Raw genomic sequence first — 19,276 nt, 5'->3', positions numbered from 1 at the left:
CCTCCACTGCAATACAACAGACAGAGGATACTGAGAGCATTTTCTTCCAAAATTAAATAAGAAAATAAAAAATAAACATATGGCTTTCATGTCTTGGTTAAGAATGCATGTCTTTGTGCATCCTGCAATTGCTCACTGGTGAAATGGGAAACTCTCAATGGGAAAAAAACATATTCCCTGTAGTTATTCATATGCAAACACCCTGCAAAAACCCTGCATCCAAGTGCCTCTATCAGGTTACACACACACGCATGCATGCACATACACACAGAGACACTCACGTATGCACACACACACGCACACAGGTACACGTACACACACACACACACACCAAGTCCAGGTAGTGCAGTTAGTCAGGTTTTTGTCCTCACTGATTTGCCAATAATTCAAGTCAATTCAGCACAATTGATGTGTAGTCCACCATAGTTAAAAATGTCAATGTCATAGCATCATGTAACTCATTGCTAAATATATCCCAAATCAACAAAGGCACACAAGAGAGTTCTGCCTTAGTTCATTTGCAGAGCATTGATTATTTTCACTTTGATCAAATAAACTTGTGTTTCCTAGACTAAGCACGAGGATTTCTTAATGACTCTTATTTACTCCCACAGTAGTAGTACAGTTCTTTTGTTTCCCTTGGCAAGTAAGATAATAAAAGATGTTTCTATCACTTGCATACGCACTCACATTTTTGCAGGTGTACATTAAAAAAAAAAAAAATTGTTGGAATCTAGAAAATTTCTTTAAAAATGTCACCACAACATCCCCTCCCAGGTTTGAAAGCCAGTAATTCCCAAAAGGCAGGGAGCTCTGGCAACTCCACCCGTGAGATCTCCTCAAAATGGAGAATGGGTGGCGAATCTATGAAGTTGGATCCCTACATGGAAAACGAGCAAGGTCCTGAACCCAGTCCTGTTCTCTCGGGCATTTCTCTCAGCGCTCAAACACTTTCTCAAATAAATAAATAAAGCCTTTTAAAAAAAATAAATAAAAAAAAAGAAACAATAACTTGTAGAAAATCAGAAGCCATGGCTGCAGAAGAAGTGCGCTGCTGGGACGAAGCGAACCGTGGACTGCAGCTGAGTGAGAACGAGCCGTGTGTCCTAAGTAACGGAAATCTCCTGCCTTCATAACGTCGGCCATTTTAGAAACGTCCAGTGCAGTGGCAGCCGATGAACTGCCAGCCAAACCCAATGGGACCGTATTGTAGCTCTCTGAGTAGACAAACATTATCCAGCTACCAAGCTTGATAGAAGGCTAGTCAGCCATACTAGTGTTAGGACAGCGGACATTGAGTTCTGTTTAGATAGTGTGGCTTAAGGGGATAAACAGTCCCTCTAAAAACCACCTCACTAAGAAAAGATAACAGCTTGTTAAAATTCTGAAATTGCGACTGGTTGGAATGAAAACAAACATACACTGCAGCCTGCACATATGTCAAAAATCAGCACAGAGTTTGGTCCTCCAGGACCAGAGATGAACACCCCTGGATTAGTATCTCACTAATACAAGTCTAGCAATTTAGCCTGCGTTACCTTTTCAAACTTCATTAATTTCTAAATAGTATGAATTTGTATGTTACCCTTTTGTCTCTTGGAATGTCCACAAGTTATGTACATCAAGCTCTTCCAGTGCGTATTTTCTTTCAATAAAACATTGTGGGAGGATACAGAGAGCATGCATATTTATTATTTCACCATTCTGCCTCAAAGCGAGGACTAAACATACCTGCATTAAGGTTAAGGTAGCTGTGGTTCCTGTCTTTTCCTTTGCACAACAACCTCAGAAGTCCAAACGCCTCAACAAAACTAAGAACAACATATGGACAATCGTGACCCATGTGGTGGCAGCTCTGAGAAACGTTTCAGATGTAGGACATGGAAAGCTCCATAATCCTAGGGACAAAGACATCTTTTTTTTTATTTTGGCTCTCTACTGCAAAATTTCAGATTAGTAATCAAACAATTGACATGCTTTTAAAGGGCACATACTCAACTTTTATTTTTATACTGTTTCCCATGTATAAATTACAGCACTTTTCATACATTGTTGTATTCAGAACATATGCATATTTTACTCAGTCCTCACTGTCCTGACAAATGCAAGACACAAAGCACTAGGTCAGCTCAAAAATAAGATGGCCAGGTTACAGTTTGCTAAGAAATACCTGAAAGAGCCAGTTGAGTTCAGGAAAAATGTCTTGTTGGACAGATGAGACCAAGATTGACTGGTATCAGAGTGATGGCAACAGCAATGTGAGGAGGCCAAAAACGACTGCCCAAGATTCAAAGCACCCCCCTCACCCCCTTGTCTATGAAACATGGCTGCGGGGGTGTTATGGTTTGGGCATGTATGGCTGCAGCAGATACTGGCTCACTTGTCTTCATTGATGATATAACGTCTGACATCATCAGCAGAATGATTTCTGAAATGTACAGAAGCGTCTTATCTGCTCAAGTTCAAGCAAATGCCTCCAAACTCATTGGATGGCGCTTCATCCTACAGCAAGACAATGATCCCAAACATACTAAAAACAACAACAAAGAAGTTTCCCAAAAACTGGATAATTCTTGACTGGCAAAGTCATTGACCTGATATGAATCCAATTGGACATGTGTTTCATATGCTGTAGAGAAAATGTAAGCCAACTAACCCCCTAAACAAACGGGAGCTGAACGTGGCTGCAGTACAAGCTTGGCAGAGCATCATCAGAGAAAACACTCAGCACCTTGTGATGTCTACGGGTCACAGACTACAAGCACTCATTGCATGCAAGGATAAGTGACTAAGTACTAAGGATGACTATTTTCATTTCATACCATTATTATGTCCCAAACATTATGGTGCCCTGAATTGGGGTGCTGTGTATAAAAAGTGCTGCAATTTCTACATGATGAAACCAAAGTGTATAAAATACCTTTAAATAAAAACTGAGAATATGCACTTTAACCACATGTGATTAGTTTTATTGCAAGGCTAAAATTGTGGAGTACAGAGCCAAATCAAGAAATATATGTTTGTCCCAGACATTATGGAGCTCACTGTATCTAGATAACCACAACACAATTTTATGTCTTTAAAAATATATGAGAAGGTCTAGTAAGGGAGAAATGTCCCTTTTAGAATTGGATAATGCCCTCTATTATTATTCAGTTTTGCTTTTTATTTAAATTTTTTTGTTGGGGGAGGGGGGGTGGGGTTTCCTGTTGTTCGAAACTGAAGTCTGAAGTATGCCCCTTCCATACCAGACATCCCCTTACAGACTCTCCCAAAGTCTACAGCTTTCTGACTTGAAATCTATAAATCCTACGACTACGCATGACTTACGGCCGTGCCTCGGAGGGGTCAGGGTCTGGGGTTCATTCACGCTAAGTGCCTGCGTTACTCTTCCGGGTATCCCAGTGGTTTAAAAGTGGTTGTCCAAAAGCATGACAATCAGCTGAACGCTAAATTCAAATAACATTTCAAATAACGAGCGCTGCATTGAATAATACCACCACAGCTGAGTTAGACAACCATCCATCCATCCATCCATTATCTATACCCGCTTGTCCTAGGCAGGGTCGCAGGGGGTGCTGGAGCCTATCCCAGCATGCATTGGGTAAGAGGCAGGAATACACCCTGGACAGGCCCCCAATCCACCGCAGGGCAGTTAGACAACGAAAAATAAAAAATAAAAAATAGAAAAATGAATAACAAATAGGTATGTTGGTACAGTATGTTGAGAAAAAGTGTATAGATTAAGATGAATTTTACTAGTATAGGTTACTCATAATTGACTCATAATGAAGTCGTATTGGGGATTTCACTGAGGCTGACACACAGTGTGCCATTTGAACGGCAGCCCAAAGCTTCGATTCAGACACAAATTCAGACATTTTCACTTCTTCACTACATCCAAGAATTCACTCATTTTTCAGAACACTTGCTAACGTAAGCTTGGGGTATTTAACTGTTGGTCACTAAAGAACACATGGATTGATTATTAGTGCAATTGAGCAAAGAATCACTCCACTTCAACTTTAAATTGTGTTATTCTAGTGTACAATGAGGCACTTTCAACAATCCAATGGGTTACAGGGTCAAAGGCACTAGCAAACTTATTAAAATAACGCAATAGGGATGCATCATTTACATTGCAATTTTTTAGCTTCCTTATTTATAGAACGTCCATGCAGTGCACCCTTAAATGAGTGTTGACTGTAATGGGTGCTAAGTGCAGGCTATATGATATACCTTTTGATCCGTTCCCCTTTAATCTTTTTATGGTTTTAAAACCTTTTTTTCCCGTGTTGGCCTGGGATTTATACATAGTCAAGTTTTGGGACGCACGCCGTGGTCACGGCGCTTCCTCACGTCCCAAACAATAACGAGGAAAAAAGTCGTTCGATAAATCATTCATTACCGCAAGCTTCTTAATGCTGACGTCATGCATTAAATATACTAGGATACATAGTACCTTAGTCGATTAGGCTATAATGCTGAGCACTTTTGACATGCAATGATCTGCAGAATTTACTGTTCCCTAAGGATTTAACATTCAGCACTTAAATACTTTTAAATTATTAACAACTTAAATTATTGATAGCTAGTGCACTTTTGGTGAAAGCAAATGAGAAACTTAATAATAATAATAATAATAATAATAATAATAATAATAATGGGATCAAACAACAAAGAAATCTGATTGTAATGAGGTAATGTTTCACGCATGCCAATATTAAAAAATTAGAATATCTGAACATGCTAATATTTAACTTTTTCTTCCTTTTTTGTTGTCATTGTGCTATCGAGCATATAAAGGGCACGGCATCTCACATGTTCCACACGGCAACATTCTGAAATTACAGCATCTGCGATAGAATAGCAGCATTGTGGACGTCTTCGAGACCGTTATTTCCTCTCGCTGCGATAGACCAGTCTTTTTGTAGGTTTCGTTAAAGTGCTTTAGGCTGGTTAGTATAGCTTGGTCACCTGTCACGAAGAAGTACGTTGATCGATAGCTGCAGATGCGTGCGTTTCAGTAGAATTAATAACTCAAGAGACATTCCAGGTTGCCTGAGTCCATGCATAACATATTTTTTTTAAACCATCAGTTAGTCTGTTTTGACAAGCAATTGAAAGAAGTCCGGTGTAGTGGATTTGTTGTAGCCTACAGTCATATTTGAATCACCCAGGTTAACAGATTGCTCCTGTATCAGCTTGCAAGGATCCCATTTCAAAAGAAAACATATTCATCTTTCATGAGGCCTATTCTGAAAGTGTTTCTCCTTTGATCTTGCTGGGGCTTAAAATCGCAATGCAAGAACGCATTATGCAAATAAAGCTTTCGGATACAGGCGAAGTACAGAACAGGCTATTCAAGGAGTGAGGAGTCCTTTGAGTGCAGTGGCGGCAAGAATTAAAGTTCTAAACGTCAGTTAGCAGCTTGCTTTTGTTAACACAATTTTGGTTGGCTACGATGCAGTTCCCAGTTTTGAGGTTTGCCTCTCTTATATTGTCAATGCTGTTATTTATGTCCTCGTCAATCTCCATATATTCTGACTTGCTGACGGTAGAAGAACTGCGGCGGCTTGAGTTGGAGTCAGATGCGATGTTCGGGGTGCTGACATTTAAAAGCTGAGCCTGCTCCTCCCCTTCGGTCTCCCTGTGGTAGAAGTAATTAAAGTTAGAGACGATGACAGGTACCGGAAGCGCAATCGTCAACACGCCGGCAATGGCGCACAGGGATCCCACGATCTTGCCCCCTATCGTCACTGGGTACATGTCCCCGTAGCCTACGGTTGTCATGGATACCACAGCCCACCAGAACGCGTCCGGGATGCTGGTGAAGTGAGACCCGCTCTCCTCGGCTTCGGCGAAGAAAATGGCGCTGGAGAACAGGATGACGCCTATGAAGAGGAAAAAAATGAGTAGTCCCAGCTCGCGCATGCTGGCTTTAAGGGTCTGCCCTAAAATCTGCAGACCCTTCGAGTGCCGTGAAAGCTTGAATATTCTGAATACCCTAACCAGACGGATTACCCTGAGGATAGCCAAGGACGTCGCCTGCTCTCCTTTGACCTCTTTGCCTTCTTGATCATCCGCGAGCTCTGTCCCCAGAGTGATAAAATAGGGAATGATGGCCACTACGTCGATAGTGTTCATCACGTTCTTAAAGAAAGCCGCCTTACTCGGGCAGGCGAAAAAACGCACTATCAACTCAAACGAGAACCAGATGATACAGAGGGTCTCCACAATAAAGAACGGGTCTGTCAATATATTTGGTTTATAGTAGAAGGTAGTGTTCCCCATGACTTCCAGATGCCCCGCGGGGTCTTGTTTCAGTCCGGGCAAGGTCTCCAAGCAAAATATGACAATTGAAATCAATATGACCATGACGGACACTATAGCAATTCCCCTGGCGGGCCCTGAACTTTCTGGGTGCTCAAACAAAAGCCACATCTGGCGTTGGAATTCTTTTTCGGGCAAAGGACGCTCTTCCTCTCGTATGAACCCCTCGTCCTCACGGAATCTTTCCATCGCTTCCACCCCGAGCTCGTAAAATTTGATCTCTTCCGAGAACATATCCAGAGGTACGTTTACCGGTCTTCTCAACCTGCCACCGGACTGGTAGTAGTAGAGAATGGCATCGAAACTCGGACGATTTCTGTCAAAGAAGTACTCATTTCTCAGTGGGTCGAAGTACTGCATCCTTTTCTTGGGATTGCCCAGCAGAGTCTCGGGGAACTGCGCCAGGGTTTTCAGTTGAGTCTCGAAGCGAAGCCCGGCTATGTTGATGACCACTCGCTCACAACATTCGTGGTCTTCGTGGTAAGGGAAGTACGTGTCCAGCGGGTTCCCGGGCAGAGCCGAGGTCTCGTCCATGTTATCTCCGGCCACTACAGTCATTCCGCTGGTCTAAATCGGACTGGTGACTGTGTGATGTGCAGGGTTTCGTTAGCCCGGTTCAACAGACATTCAGTCTTATCGCGGTTCTCTTCTCCAATTTCTATTCCTGTAAAGCTTATCTAGCGCGTGCGACAGGCCGTCTTCCCTTAGTGCGCTCTCCCGGCGGTTCTTGGTGTCTCGATCATTGCTTTTCCGCGTTGCAAATGTTCCGGGAGAGCTGGAAAGATGGAAGGAGAGAGCGTAAGAGAGGAGAATGGATCGAACAGTTCGTGTCTTTGCAAGCTCAGCAGTTTCGCCTCTCTAATGCTGTGGACGCTACGATGGCCAGAACGCAAGCTGCACAGTCTCTATGAACGCGAAATGCAGAATTTTGCAAAAGGGTTACAAATCCAGCGTTGTCCAGTCAGCAGAACCATACAATAATTATTATTTATTTTATTTTTTTTTATGCCGCATGCCGCATTATACGAGTTTGACTGTGCTGCCCACTCTCTGCACACTACATCTGCCTCTTGATAACAATTACAGAGCTTCAGCCAACTACAGACACTGCCATACTTTACATAAAAGCATGATTATTATTATTATTATTATTATCATTATTATTATTATTATTAAAACAGTATCGCTGTCATTCCTAACTGCAATTGCGCTTACCTCTTATCTTGAGAGTCGGTTTCTTATACAGGAATGCGTATGTTTCGTGGGTTCCGATAACGCGATAACTTCGCGGACCCTGTTTCGTAATGTAATCAGTTCACAGTGCACTCTGTGTGTGCTTTCCTGTAATAGTCATAGACTGCATTATCCACACAAGCATCCCTAGCATTTTGGTGTAAGCTTACGATGACCTGAACAGATAGATCTCAGAAAGGTTTAAGTCTCGGAGGGTTGAAGTCCTCAAGCCAAAGCGATATAAAACCATGCCGAAAAGAAAGGGAAAGTACAAGAGCCAGTAAGAGAGATTTTTTAAAAAGCGGAAACAAATATCTGGCGATCCTAGCCCGTTTGCACTTCAGTTCGGCGTGCTATGCAGCGCGAGACATCAGGATGGCGGGACTGAAAGCTGAATATCTTAAGGGGCAATAAGCAAACTCTTTCCATTAGGCTACTCGACGCTGCCACATCAGCAGAAATTTGACGGTTTTTTCCTGTTTGGCGCGGGCAGGATGCAGACGTCCCGGGGCGCTCGGGTATTCCTTCATACTGTGTTTAGAATGGAGGGGGCTGCGAAGAACGACGGCTATTTGTAATTACAAGAAGAAGAAAAAAATGCGCTGCATTTCGCATACATAACAGAGAGAGAGAGAGAGAGAGAGAGAGAGAGAGACTGTGTGTATGTGTGCGAGTGTGTGTGAATGTGTGTGTGTGCGTGCGTGCGCGCGCGCGCGCGCGCTCGCGTGTGGGTTGGGGGGAATTCGACGCAATGCAGGCCAGGGCGAGCTAATACACATTGCCACGAGTGCTCTCCACATCATAAAAACAATGGAGCACCGCTCGAGCCAGGCAAGCTGTAGAATCTTGTATTCATTCCGCTACTTCGGTGCCAAAATCTTAACGCTTTGAGTGCCAACCTCATCACCGGTCAGTCATTTAATTCCAACGGATTTTTTACATTCCAAAAGGTTTTGTACATTTAAATGTGCAATACTTCCGTTTTCTTTATCCACTGAAGGGGAAGCGGTGGCCGATGAACACATTGATTCTCACATTAGGCCTAATAAATTACAGAATATGTTTCAAGGAATATTAAACTCCCTGCACCTCCAAGTCTTTTATTCTGAAAATCTCACACCTGTCTCTCACAGACACGTTTAATTTCAGTGAGTTTATGTTCATCTGTGTACGTCATATATGTTTCAAATCATAGCTATTGCTTACCACAGATATTTTAACTTAGGTAAGGGAACCCCGCAGACGGAAAAAAAAAATCTTTGCAGCAACAGCCATAAATTGTCATGCAGACTGATATTGTCCTTCATGTAAGATTGCTGTTGGATTAGTCTCGTGTGTTACTGCTCGCCAGAGTTCGAGAATTATTATGGGAAATGGCAAGGGCTATTTAAAGGACCATTTAGAGGACTTGGTTGGAACATTTTATTGAATGATTAACTACCCTGTAAAGACGGCAGGGGATTGGTTAGCCGGCACCAATCCTGTACTGTACCTTGTTGGAACGCAGAGAGGTATGCAAATATCCACGAAGATTGTCTTTAAATCTGCATTTTTTTAAAATTCGGCGTCTTCAAAGCAAACAACAACAACAACAACAACAACAATAATAATAATAATAATAATGTCGTATATGTGTACGTGTCCAGTATGGAGGCTTTAAAAAGCACATGCACAATCATTTCAGAAGAACATCGTGGTTGGTCTGTTAAAGATGGCATCTGTCCGAATTTGGAAGATATAATGTCATATTAAATTGCACTGCGCGGGGCATATTACCTCACCTCTGGTCATTAAGTGATCGGAACATCCTTTCCGGTGTAGGAAATTAAAAACACAAAATTACCATGCATACATTTTTGATGAAACAATACTCCTGAACTATGGGGCCACTGGACTCTAGTTCGAGCGGATAAAATAAACGGCAGTTAAAGCTGGTCAGCGTGAAACAGAAGCACGATTTTGCCGTCCTTGGTTCGGATGAGGCCTGATTTCGGTTAGCTAATCGTTAGCATCTGGGGCTCCAGACATTGACAGAAGAACCGCTAAACCCGTCTGATGAAATCTGATGCGATTTGAAAGACGGTGACTTTCCTTTTATGTATTTTAATTTGAATTCCGAAAATTACAGCTCATTCATTCATTTGCATTTATAAGCGGCCACCTGCAGCTCCCCCACACGTTTGAAATGGGACTCCAAGGCGGATTTGTTGTTTCTGTAATGATTTTGAATAGACTGGACTATGTCCAATAGGACGTGTTTGTTGCCGCTGAACCATGACTGTATTTCGTTACACTGAATTTCTGAAAGTCGGCGCTCTCAGAATTGATTTGTTTTCACTGAACTTGTAGCGGTCTGCAAGATCCTTCAATAATGCCACTCAAGTAGCAAAAGTATTGCCGGAACCAGAAATCGTAGCGGTGGAAATGAAGGATATCAGCACCGTGGACAGCGTCAACTCCGTAGCTTGAAATCCATAAATGAATTCCGCATTCAGGAACGAAAACCTCTGTTTCCTATGTATAGAGAGATGTGCACACACAAATACATACATAGGCATAGGTGCACAGATACACACACAGAATGGGAAAGCGGATTAGTATTATGAGTGAGGAGAGAAATTGAGACCAAGACAGAGGAAAGAGGAACACATAGGAAACGGTTTAAGAGAAGAAGGGAGAAAACTGGTATTGTGCTGGTAGGAGATTAAGATATGGGGGTGATGATGTAATCTCTACAGTTACACCTACATGCTAATCATATGTGCTATTTCACACACACACACACACACACACACACACACATCTCTACAGTTTTGCATGTAGGAAAATAAGCTGGTAAGTACAGTAAGTGTCAGGTCTGAATCCTCACTGAGGCATTAGGCACTGCCTGCTTGCATTACTGTAGATCAATACATTTCCCTGCATAAAGGTATCTGCTAAGGAACTGCATAACAGAGTAAAGACTCAAATATGCTCCCTGTCGGTGTGTATTGAGTATTGTGCTCCATCTTGATAAAACAATATAGATAAGCTACTGGCTTTTCGTATCTGAAACATTGTACTTGAAGGGTTAGCTTTTGTATAACGGTTATTATGTAACAATATTGCTAATCCCATAAACACACACACACACACACCTACAAATGCACACAGGCACGCAAGCATACACGCAGGCACACACACACAAACACACACACACGCACGCCTGCATGCACGCACACACAGACACATACACAAAGAAATAAGTCAACCACTTATTTCAAAACATAATTTTCCTGTTCTCTGTTTTTGGAGTGAACATAAATGAATGAATTTCAGTAATTCCATCAGGCCACACCATTTCTGCAGTTCATTATAAATAATCCAAAACTGTTTATTCATATTTTTTAATAACCTTATGCGTGGTTGTCAAAGTTGTTTTGAAAGTACTGTAGTTTCATTTGACTCAGTTGAGAACAACACTGTCTGAATTTCTCAGTTAGTTGTGTGTTCTTCTCTGTGCTGCTTATGAAGAAAGCACTTGTAATAGAGTTAAAAAAGAAAAAAGGCTTCACAGGTGAGGTGTGTGGTGCAGTCTTTAGGGCTTAGGCTCCTGAGTCATACGTGAGTTGCCTGCATGGGCGGGGCTTAGGCTCCTGAGTCATATGTGAGTTGCCTGCATGGGCGGGGCTTAGGCTCCTGAGTCATATGTGAGTTGCCTGCATGGGCGGGGCTTAGGCTCCTGAGTCATACGTGAGTTGCCTGCATGGGCGGGGCTTAACCGACAGCTGTTCATCGGCTCTGTATAGTGCCTGAATCTGCAGCCTCATAATTTTTCACTCCCTCTGCCTCCACCAGTCCTTCTTCATTTTTTTTAAACATCCTTCTATCAGTTGGAGGAATAACGGGGGGATGGGGGGGGGGCTGGATGGGGGGTTAGCTCAGATTCACAGAGGTGTGCATCAGAGTCAGTACTGGCAGTGCGGAATGTAATGAAGCAGCTTGTGTGGCGGAAGGCAGTACTGCACGAGCCGTCTGAGCAGGGAGCACCTCTTGTTTGATTTATGCTGTCTGGCTGGCCAGAGCAGTATTGTGTGTCTGCATTGATTGGTTCTCTCTGGCTCGCTGGAGCTGGAATGTGTCTTTGGGATCTTTCCAATTGCTTACTTTACCTCCTTGCTTCCGTAGCTCCATCCAACGGAGGACGTGAGGAAAGGAGGAATCAAGAAAACGTGTAATTAAAAAAAATTTTTTTACTAGATCTCTTGAGGTAGGTTACACAACAGTAGATTCCAATCATGGGCATCAATATTAGCTGGCAGGTTAGTTGATGATCATGATAGTGAGCCTACACTTAAGACATTAAATGCTTTATTTATTTATTTACTTGCTTGCTCACTTGTTTGTTTGTTTGTTTGTTTGTTTGTTTGTTTGTGTATTTAATTATCCACCATGCAAGAGTTCAGCTGGCTGGCAGCACAGACGGGGACAGGCCCAGCTCTACTGCACTGATGGAGGTAACTGTGTTGTGATAAAAATTAACCTGCAAACACAATTTGGATTTAAAAAATTGGAAGAAAAAAAATATTTGGAAAAATCTTTCAGAGTGAAGTAGGGGACAGCTCTGTGAGAGGCTCATATAGGGTAATGGGCGCCACCTACTGGTCAAACAAAAGCAGCACAATGCAGTCATGGAATTTTGTGTATTCCACGCTCAATGAACATCCTACAGCTGCTCACAAAGCTCATGTAATGAGTTTCAGTGTGGCTTAGGGTTAGACATTCAGATTTATGACCAGAACGCCACAGTTTGGACAAATTCAATGCAAATGAGAGTATACAAACAGTGGAGACCTCTGCATGTTAGAAAACACAGGGGCAGAAGCTGCTGAGTTGGTCATTCTTTTAACCCTCTGAAGAGTATTTTTTTTTTTTGGAATGTTTTTTAAGAAGTCTAAGTCAGTGTTCTAGAACACTGCTTTTAATTACCAGTAGCGATTGTGACATCAGCATCAGAATGCTCAGTTAAGATAATTCTAATCACATATTTGTGATCTCATGCCTTAAAGGGCACACACACGCACACACACATGCACACACACACACACACAAGCTCACACTTGCACGCACACATACACACAGGCACTCAGACATACGTGCACACACACACACGTGTATATACCTCCTTTTGTTTCCATCAAGCCAAAATGGAAACAATCATACAGCAAAAAAAAAGTTACAAATGGGAAAAAATAAATCACCAGTTTAACCGATTTGTTTATATAAAACATACACATTGCTTAGAAAAATATAGCTTTGATCACATTAATCTCAGTTCAGCAGTGTCATATCTAATACAATATGTATCAGACAGTCATTAATTGTTCCCACATGGCAGACAACTGACATTGGAGTAGTTTTAAGCGGTCAGCACATTTTCACCTGCTGAAATTTCCAGCTTGCAAGGCATGCTCTGGTACAGTACAGTACAGTACGTGATATGCAATGCGTATTCAAAACATAGTCAATAAATCCATACCAGCCCACACCCAGTTTTTCTACAGTAAGAGAAGCATTTCAGGTGAATGCCTAATTGAAATCAATAATGGTTTCATATACAATGTACGTAAAGTGGGCAATTCAAGTAAGAGTTTTGTACCTTGGTATATTATAACAAGTCAAAGGGCCAATGCCCATTTTTCTGAAATTGTCTTCCACACGCATGTGCACACACAAATTGTCCTTCTCCCTCTGCCCGTGAGAAGATGCCTTTGAGAGATTTCTCCAGTGTGCAAACATAGTGTCCTCTGAATGTTTGTTTCTTTTTTTCATTCCTTGTGAGCCGTGAGGTTTTTATTTTTATTTTTTAAGCAGAAAAACGGAGACGTTGTCAACTCTTGTCTTCCTCTCCTCCTGCAAAACAAAAGAGAAGAGTGCTGTAGTTCTTGCAGACAAACGCTTGTGAAGCTGCTTTGATTAACCATGGGGAATTCTTAGTGGGGAATTCCTGATTAAATAAAGCTTACCGTAATAGAGGCAGAACCTCTGGGGATTTTCAAGGCTAGGCTTGATACGTGTTAGAAACTCTCTGTCTTTCATAATGAGGAGCTTGAAAAAGCAGGAAGTGCATATGCCACTCGGGCACTCTCAGTTCGGTTGACTGGACAGTACAAAGCTCAGGAGGGTTAAATAGGGTGTCCCGGCGGTGGCATGGTGGTGCAGACCATAGTGACCAGGGGCATTTTTGTGTGGAGTTGGCATGTTCTTTCTATGTCCACACAGGTTTTCTCCCACAGTCCAAAGACATGCAGTAGGCTACCCGTAGATTCTAAATTACCCGAAGGTAAGAGTGTGTGAATGAATGGTGAGTTGTGTTGTGTGTCCCTGCAATGGATTTGTGACCTACCCAGGGAGTATTCCTGCCTCTCGCCCAATGCATGCTGGGATAGGCTCCAGCCACTCACCCCCTCCCCCTGAGCAGGAACAAATGGTTTGCAAAATGGATGGATGGATGGATGGATGCATGTACTCAATCTCACCTCCACAGAAGATGATCATCAGCCTTTGCTTGTAGTACCCTGGGCTATCGAACATTCTGATTGGATCCCATGAAGGTGATCATCAGCCTTTGCGTATAGTGGCCTAGGCTGCAGAACATGCCGACTCGCGCCCATGTCACAGGTAAAGTGCTGTTGCCAGGTCTGCATTCTTTCCACGTTGCTGCAGTCGAGCCTGGTGGGCCTATGTAGCAGCATAGCAGCGGCACCACCCAAATTTCTCCAGTTAGTTGGGTTTACCATCCAGCTGTGTGCACAATTACTGTGAAGTGTCTTTCAGAAGTCCTCCTATTTCCATGACTCCAAACGCGTCTTTCTCAAGCAGAGGCAAGAGCTCGCGTTAGCAGATCCAAATCCTTGGATTTTTATTGATTTCCGGTTTCTCCATTCCCGACGCCAGGGAAAAACCGATGTGGGGACTTTCAAAATGTTTTCACATTGTAACCGTTGAGAAAGTTGATTACTAATGCTTTCATTTATAACGTAGGATAAACTTTATCTTGCAATAAATAATGTATGTTGCTTGCTTAGCCTATCTCACTTATCATTTTGCCACCAAAGTAGTAGGCCAGTTTCTACCAAAATTAACATTTTACACATTGACAATGGCGTGATTTGCTGGCATTCATTTAACCAAAACAATAACTTTATAGCCATGAAGCCTAGCCTACTCCACGAGCAGCCACATTTACCCACGAGTCCAATTACAGCTCGTCCAGAAGAACGTTTTTCTTTTGTCCAGAACAACTTCCAGAGGATAAAAAGTAGAACGTGTCGGAAGGTTGCCATGGAAACGGTTTTGTCTTCCGAGAGGTTGCAAGGCCCACTTGCTACCACCTGATGGCGGTCCTCGCTTTAAAATTTCAAGACATTTGGCAGCATGCGCAGTCAACAGCAGTATTAGGCAACATTCCCATAATCACGTCTATTTTCTCGGTCTGTATTTCACATGGCAAGCACGTCATTTAAGTACAACATGTGTCGGATAGCGTTTCATTGCTGCACTTCAGAAAGTCAGATAATGTTTCGCTGTTTTTGGACAGGCAGGAAAAAAACAATAATAAATAACTGCACCTCCCGTAGCCCCACGTCTTAAGCTTCTGTCAGCTACTAATATGATTCCGATTCGGCAAATTCATTGTTGTGACATTCAAAAGTGAGAATCGATATAGACAAGACAACGGCAAATTAGCCAAAACCCGAGAGCTCGTGGATTAGTTCACGTGCTACGTTTTGCGTTCTGCTTTGTTACTTATAGAGCGATAGGTTATTCCTAAGTGACGCGGCGGCTAATGTCCTCACTTTGACGTCGCTGCAGGAATGTGTTAAAACTCCGCTTTCTTGTGTTAACGACTGCACAGGGTGCATTTGGCGTTAGCGTGCATTCATTACTTAATTTAATTGGTCCTACATTTGCTTGCTCTGCCCGTAAACACACATTCTTTATATAGGCTAAACTTCTAAACTTTCTGTACGACAAACCTGTAAATAATAGTATATAGCCTACATATTCCAAAGCATATATTATAAAGTGCTACAGAGAGTGGGTCACATAAGGAATATTTTGTTTTTCCGATTCGTGGATTTAATTTCAACTGTATACACTTAATCGATTAAGCAAGGTCTATAAGCAAAAAAAAAAAAAAAAAGGATAGCCTAATAGACTCTGTATCTATGCGTTACCTATTTTAACGTTATCTATTTTTGTCCATTTTAACTCCCACTTTTCATGACATGTTGCGAGTTTGAGATTCTCGGCAGCCTATAGGCTACTTAAGTAAAGCAATCGTTTCTTGTGGTTCTGCATAGTCTTGCAGCACTTAGGCTAGACATCAGTCAGCTTGCCGGTGTATGAATTATGCGAGCTGCAGTTTTCACATTTTACAAAATCTAAATCGACCGCGTACTCTGACTTGTTGAGAGACGGGCTGCTGGCACTTTTTATGAATTCCCCGAAGACGGGTTGCTGCTGACCGCATGTCACGTGGGTGTACTCGATCTGGTCCTCCTGATCCTTCTCCCTGTGGTAGAAATAGTTGAAATTCGAAACGATGACCGGAACCGGTAGAGCAATGGTCAGCACACCGGCGATAGCGCACAAAGAGCCGACTATTTTGCCGCCGATGGTTACCGGGCACATGTCCCCGTATCCCACGGTAGTCATGGATACCACAGCCCACCAGAACGCGGCCGGTATGCTGACGAATGCTGAACCTGGGTCGTCGGTCTCGGCGAAATAAACTGCGCTGGAAAACAGGATGACGCCAATGAGGAGGAAGAAGATGAGCAGCCCGAGTTCCCTCATGCTTGCTTGGAGGGTTTTCCCTAAAATCTGGAGGCCCTTGGAGTGTCTTGAGAGCTTAAAAATCCTAAAAACGCGCACCAAGCGGATGACCCTCAGTATAGCCAAATACATGGCTTGCTGGCCGACTCCCTGGTGCTCTGCGAGCTCCATGCCCAGCGTGATGAAATAGGGAATAATCGCCACGATGTCAATACTGTTCATGAGATTTTTAAAGAAGGCTGCCTTACTGGGGCACGCTAAAAACCTCACTATGAATTCGAATGAAAACCATATGATGCATAGTGTCTCGATGATGAAAAACGGATCTGTAAACGGACTGGGCTTCTTCACACGCACGGTCCCGTTCACAGCAAGGCGATCGTCCGGTATCTTATCATCCCTGAACTCCGGCAGAGTCTCCAAACAGAAAATAACAATTGATATCAAAATGACCATAACGGAAACCATCGCGATCACCCGGGCAGGTCCGGAGCTCTCGGGGTATTCGAACAAAAGCCACACCTGGCGCTGGAATACATTGTCTGGCAGTGGGCGCTCCTCTTCTTTGATGTAACCTTCGTCTTCCCTGAAATTTTCGATGACATCCTCTCCCAATTCGTAAAATTTGATCTCTTCCATGAATATCTCCACTGGCACGGTCATAGGTCTCCGGAGCCGACCCCCAGACTGATAGTAATACAGAATGGCATCAAAACTGGGTCGATTCCTGTCAAAGAAGTATTCATTTCGCAAAGGATCAAAGAAACGCATCCTTTTCCTGGGATTCCCCAGCAAAGTGGCTGGGAACTGCGCGAGGGTTTTCAGTTGAGTTTCAAAACGCAGGCCGGAGATGTTTATGACGACTCTCTCGCAGCACTCCTGGTCAGCGCGCTCTGGGTCGCATGCATCCTGGGACAAGGCTGTCAGTTCCACAGTCTCGTCCAGGGCTTCTCCGTCCACTACGGTCATCTTTTTACCCCAAAGGGTACAGTTAACCGCGCCACGATTCGTCTGAGTTGCCCTCTCCTGGCGTCTGTGCGCACTTTTTTTCAAACCAAAAATGTTTGGAACAAATTAATGCAATTTCTCGTAGAAGACAGGTCCGTCTCTCGCGCGCGCCCTGCTTTCCCACGGTCACTTTCTTACATGCCAGCGTATTGTTTTGATCACATTTTCTTTGTAGGTTTTTATACAACTCCCACCGTCACCTCCCCGTGTGGGCAGTCTGGACTGCTAGCTGTCAAACTCACAGCATTTAAAACAGCAGTGCCCTCCCCAAGTGGGGTGACGTATAGGCGCTGTCTACTGCTGAATGGAAGACACGCGCAAGCACAGCAGCACACACGCGCACACACACACACACACAAATTAGTCATGCACCGAATAATGCAATGTATTAGCTTTAACTACAGTAATTATGCAATAATCGCGCGTCTTAAAAATTTCTCGATTTGCAAGTTTGCCACATAAATGTATATAGTTACAGGTTGCTGTTGCTCAAACGAAACTGTGAACAAAAGGCTGACTGCAGTTAAAATGTTTCATGAATTTACCTGGCGGTCACTCACAGGTACCCCTTATCCAGAAGCAACACCATCCAAGAGCTAACTAAAAAAAAGCATTCCAATATAGAATGTTACCTGTTACCCTGTACTGAATACTGGCTTGTGACTGACACAGTTGAACATGGAATAAAGCCTCTTTAGCTTATCCCAAGTAGTATTTTCATTTATACAACGTGACCACAGAGTACTGGGAGTGGTTAAAGTTCCCTTAAAAAAAACTGCCCCCCTTAAAGAAATGTGGGGGAGTCATTGCATAAAGAAAGGGGTGATTGTTTACTTTGGGAGAATTCTCTGTGTTTCTCAGATCAAAACATTAGCTGTTTTTAAGTGATCAGACCCTTCTGTGTGCAGCTGCGCTGTGCATGTCCCTGATGTAAATCCTGGAGTTGACTTTAGCTCTTTGAGAGAGTTCTGAAATGGGAGGGAATAATAAAAGCATGACGTGCGCTCTTAAAATAGAAGGATTTCTCCCAGAGCAGCAGGCGAATGTCTTTTTCCCATGGCCCGCATTGGGCAACGTGGAGGGGAAGAAACATCTTGAGTTTTTCTCCCCCTACAACGCAGGTTGTCCTGCCTGTGGAGCGTCTTCTATTATGATGCGCTACCTAAAAAGCGAACAAAGTTTCAGCACTGAAGTTTTTATAAAAATTATTTAAAAAAAAAATTAATATCTCATTGAGAGCTCACAGTTTCCAGTGACTTTAACATTTGGCAGCCCATCCACTTCAAGGCTCAATGCATTGTGAGATGCCCTTCTGCCCACCACTGTTGTAAACAGCTGCCATTTTAACATTTGTGGCCTTTCTTTTAGCTAGAACGAGTCTGCCCATTCTCCTCTGATCTCTCATTATCGAGGTGTTTTTGCCCATGGAACTGCCTCTCACTAGAAGTTTTCTGTTGATTGCACCATTCTCTGTAACCTCTAGAGACGGCAGTGTGCGAATCGCAGGAGGACAGCTGTCTCTGAGATACTGGAACCACCAGGTCTGACACCAACAATCAGACCACGGCCAAAGTCTTTCAGACCACTCATCTTTCCCTATTCTAACGTTTGGTCGAACAGCAACTAAACCTCCTCACCTTGTCCGTGTGCTTTATATATTGAGTTGCAGTCACATGATTCGCTGTTTGGAGGAGCAGGCTATTTGTGTTAACGAGCAGGTGTATCTAATGAAGTGGCCACTGAGTGTACATCCGTCTGAGCAAACGTTTATAACTGGAACTGAGAATGTTGGCTGACATTTTTGCCTCTGGTTAATCTCCTGCCATCCTGCAGTTAATTTTTAATCAAGCTTATTAAATATTTGGCTTTCGATACAGGATGT

General features: G+C 43.1%; 2 protein-coding genes across 2 annotated transcripts; both read right to left on the bottom strand.

Annotated features, from left to right (window-relative positions):
* Positions 1 to 983: 983 nt before the first annotated feature.
* LOC135258765 (potassium voltage-gated channel subfamily A member 1-like) lies at positions 984 to 8,593 on the bottom strand. The gene is made up of 2 exons (XM_064342325.1): positions 7,549 to 8,593; positions 984 to 7,108 (listed from the first exon to the last, which is right to left on the bottom strand). Exon 2 carries the CDS (start codon positions 6,889 to 6,891, stop codon positions 5,413 to 5,415), a length of 1,479 nt encoding a protein of 492 aa, XP_064198395.1. The 5' UTR covers positions 6,892 to 7,108; positions 7,549 to 8,593; the 3' UTR covers positions 984 to 5,412.
* Positions 8,594 to 12,792: 4,199 nt separating this feature from the next.
* LOC135258764 (shaker-related potassium channel tsha2-like) lies at positions 12,793 to 17,861 on the bottom strand. The gene is made up of 2 exons (XM_064342324.1): positions 14,085 to 17,861; positions 12,793 to 13,458 (listed from the first exon to the last, which is right to left on the bottom strand). The coding sequence occupies exon 1, from the start codon at positions 17,353 to 17,355 to the stop codon at positions 15,928 to 15,930; it is 1,428 nt and encodes a 475-aa protein (XP_064198394.1). The 5' UTR covers positions 17,356 to 17,861; the 3' UTR covers positions 12,793 to 13,458; positions 14,085 to 15,927.
* Between the last annotated feature and the right edge of the window lie 1,415 nt (positions 17,862 to 19,276).

This window comes from Anguilla rostrata, chromosome 7, assembly GCF_018555375.3.
Source record: "Anguilla rostrata isolate EN2019 chromosome 7, ASM1855537v3, whole genome shotgun sequence".
In the NCBI taxonomy this organism is placed as follows: Eukaryota; Metazoa; Chordata; class Actinopteri; order Anguilliformes; family Anguillidae; genus Anguilla; species Anguilla rostrata.
Note: the sequence above shows the minus strand (reverse complement) of the source record. Positions and strands in the feature narration are given on the sequence as shown.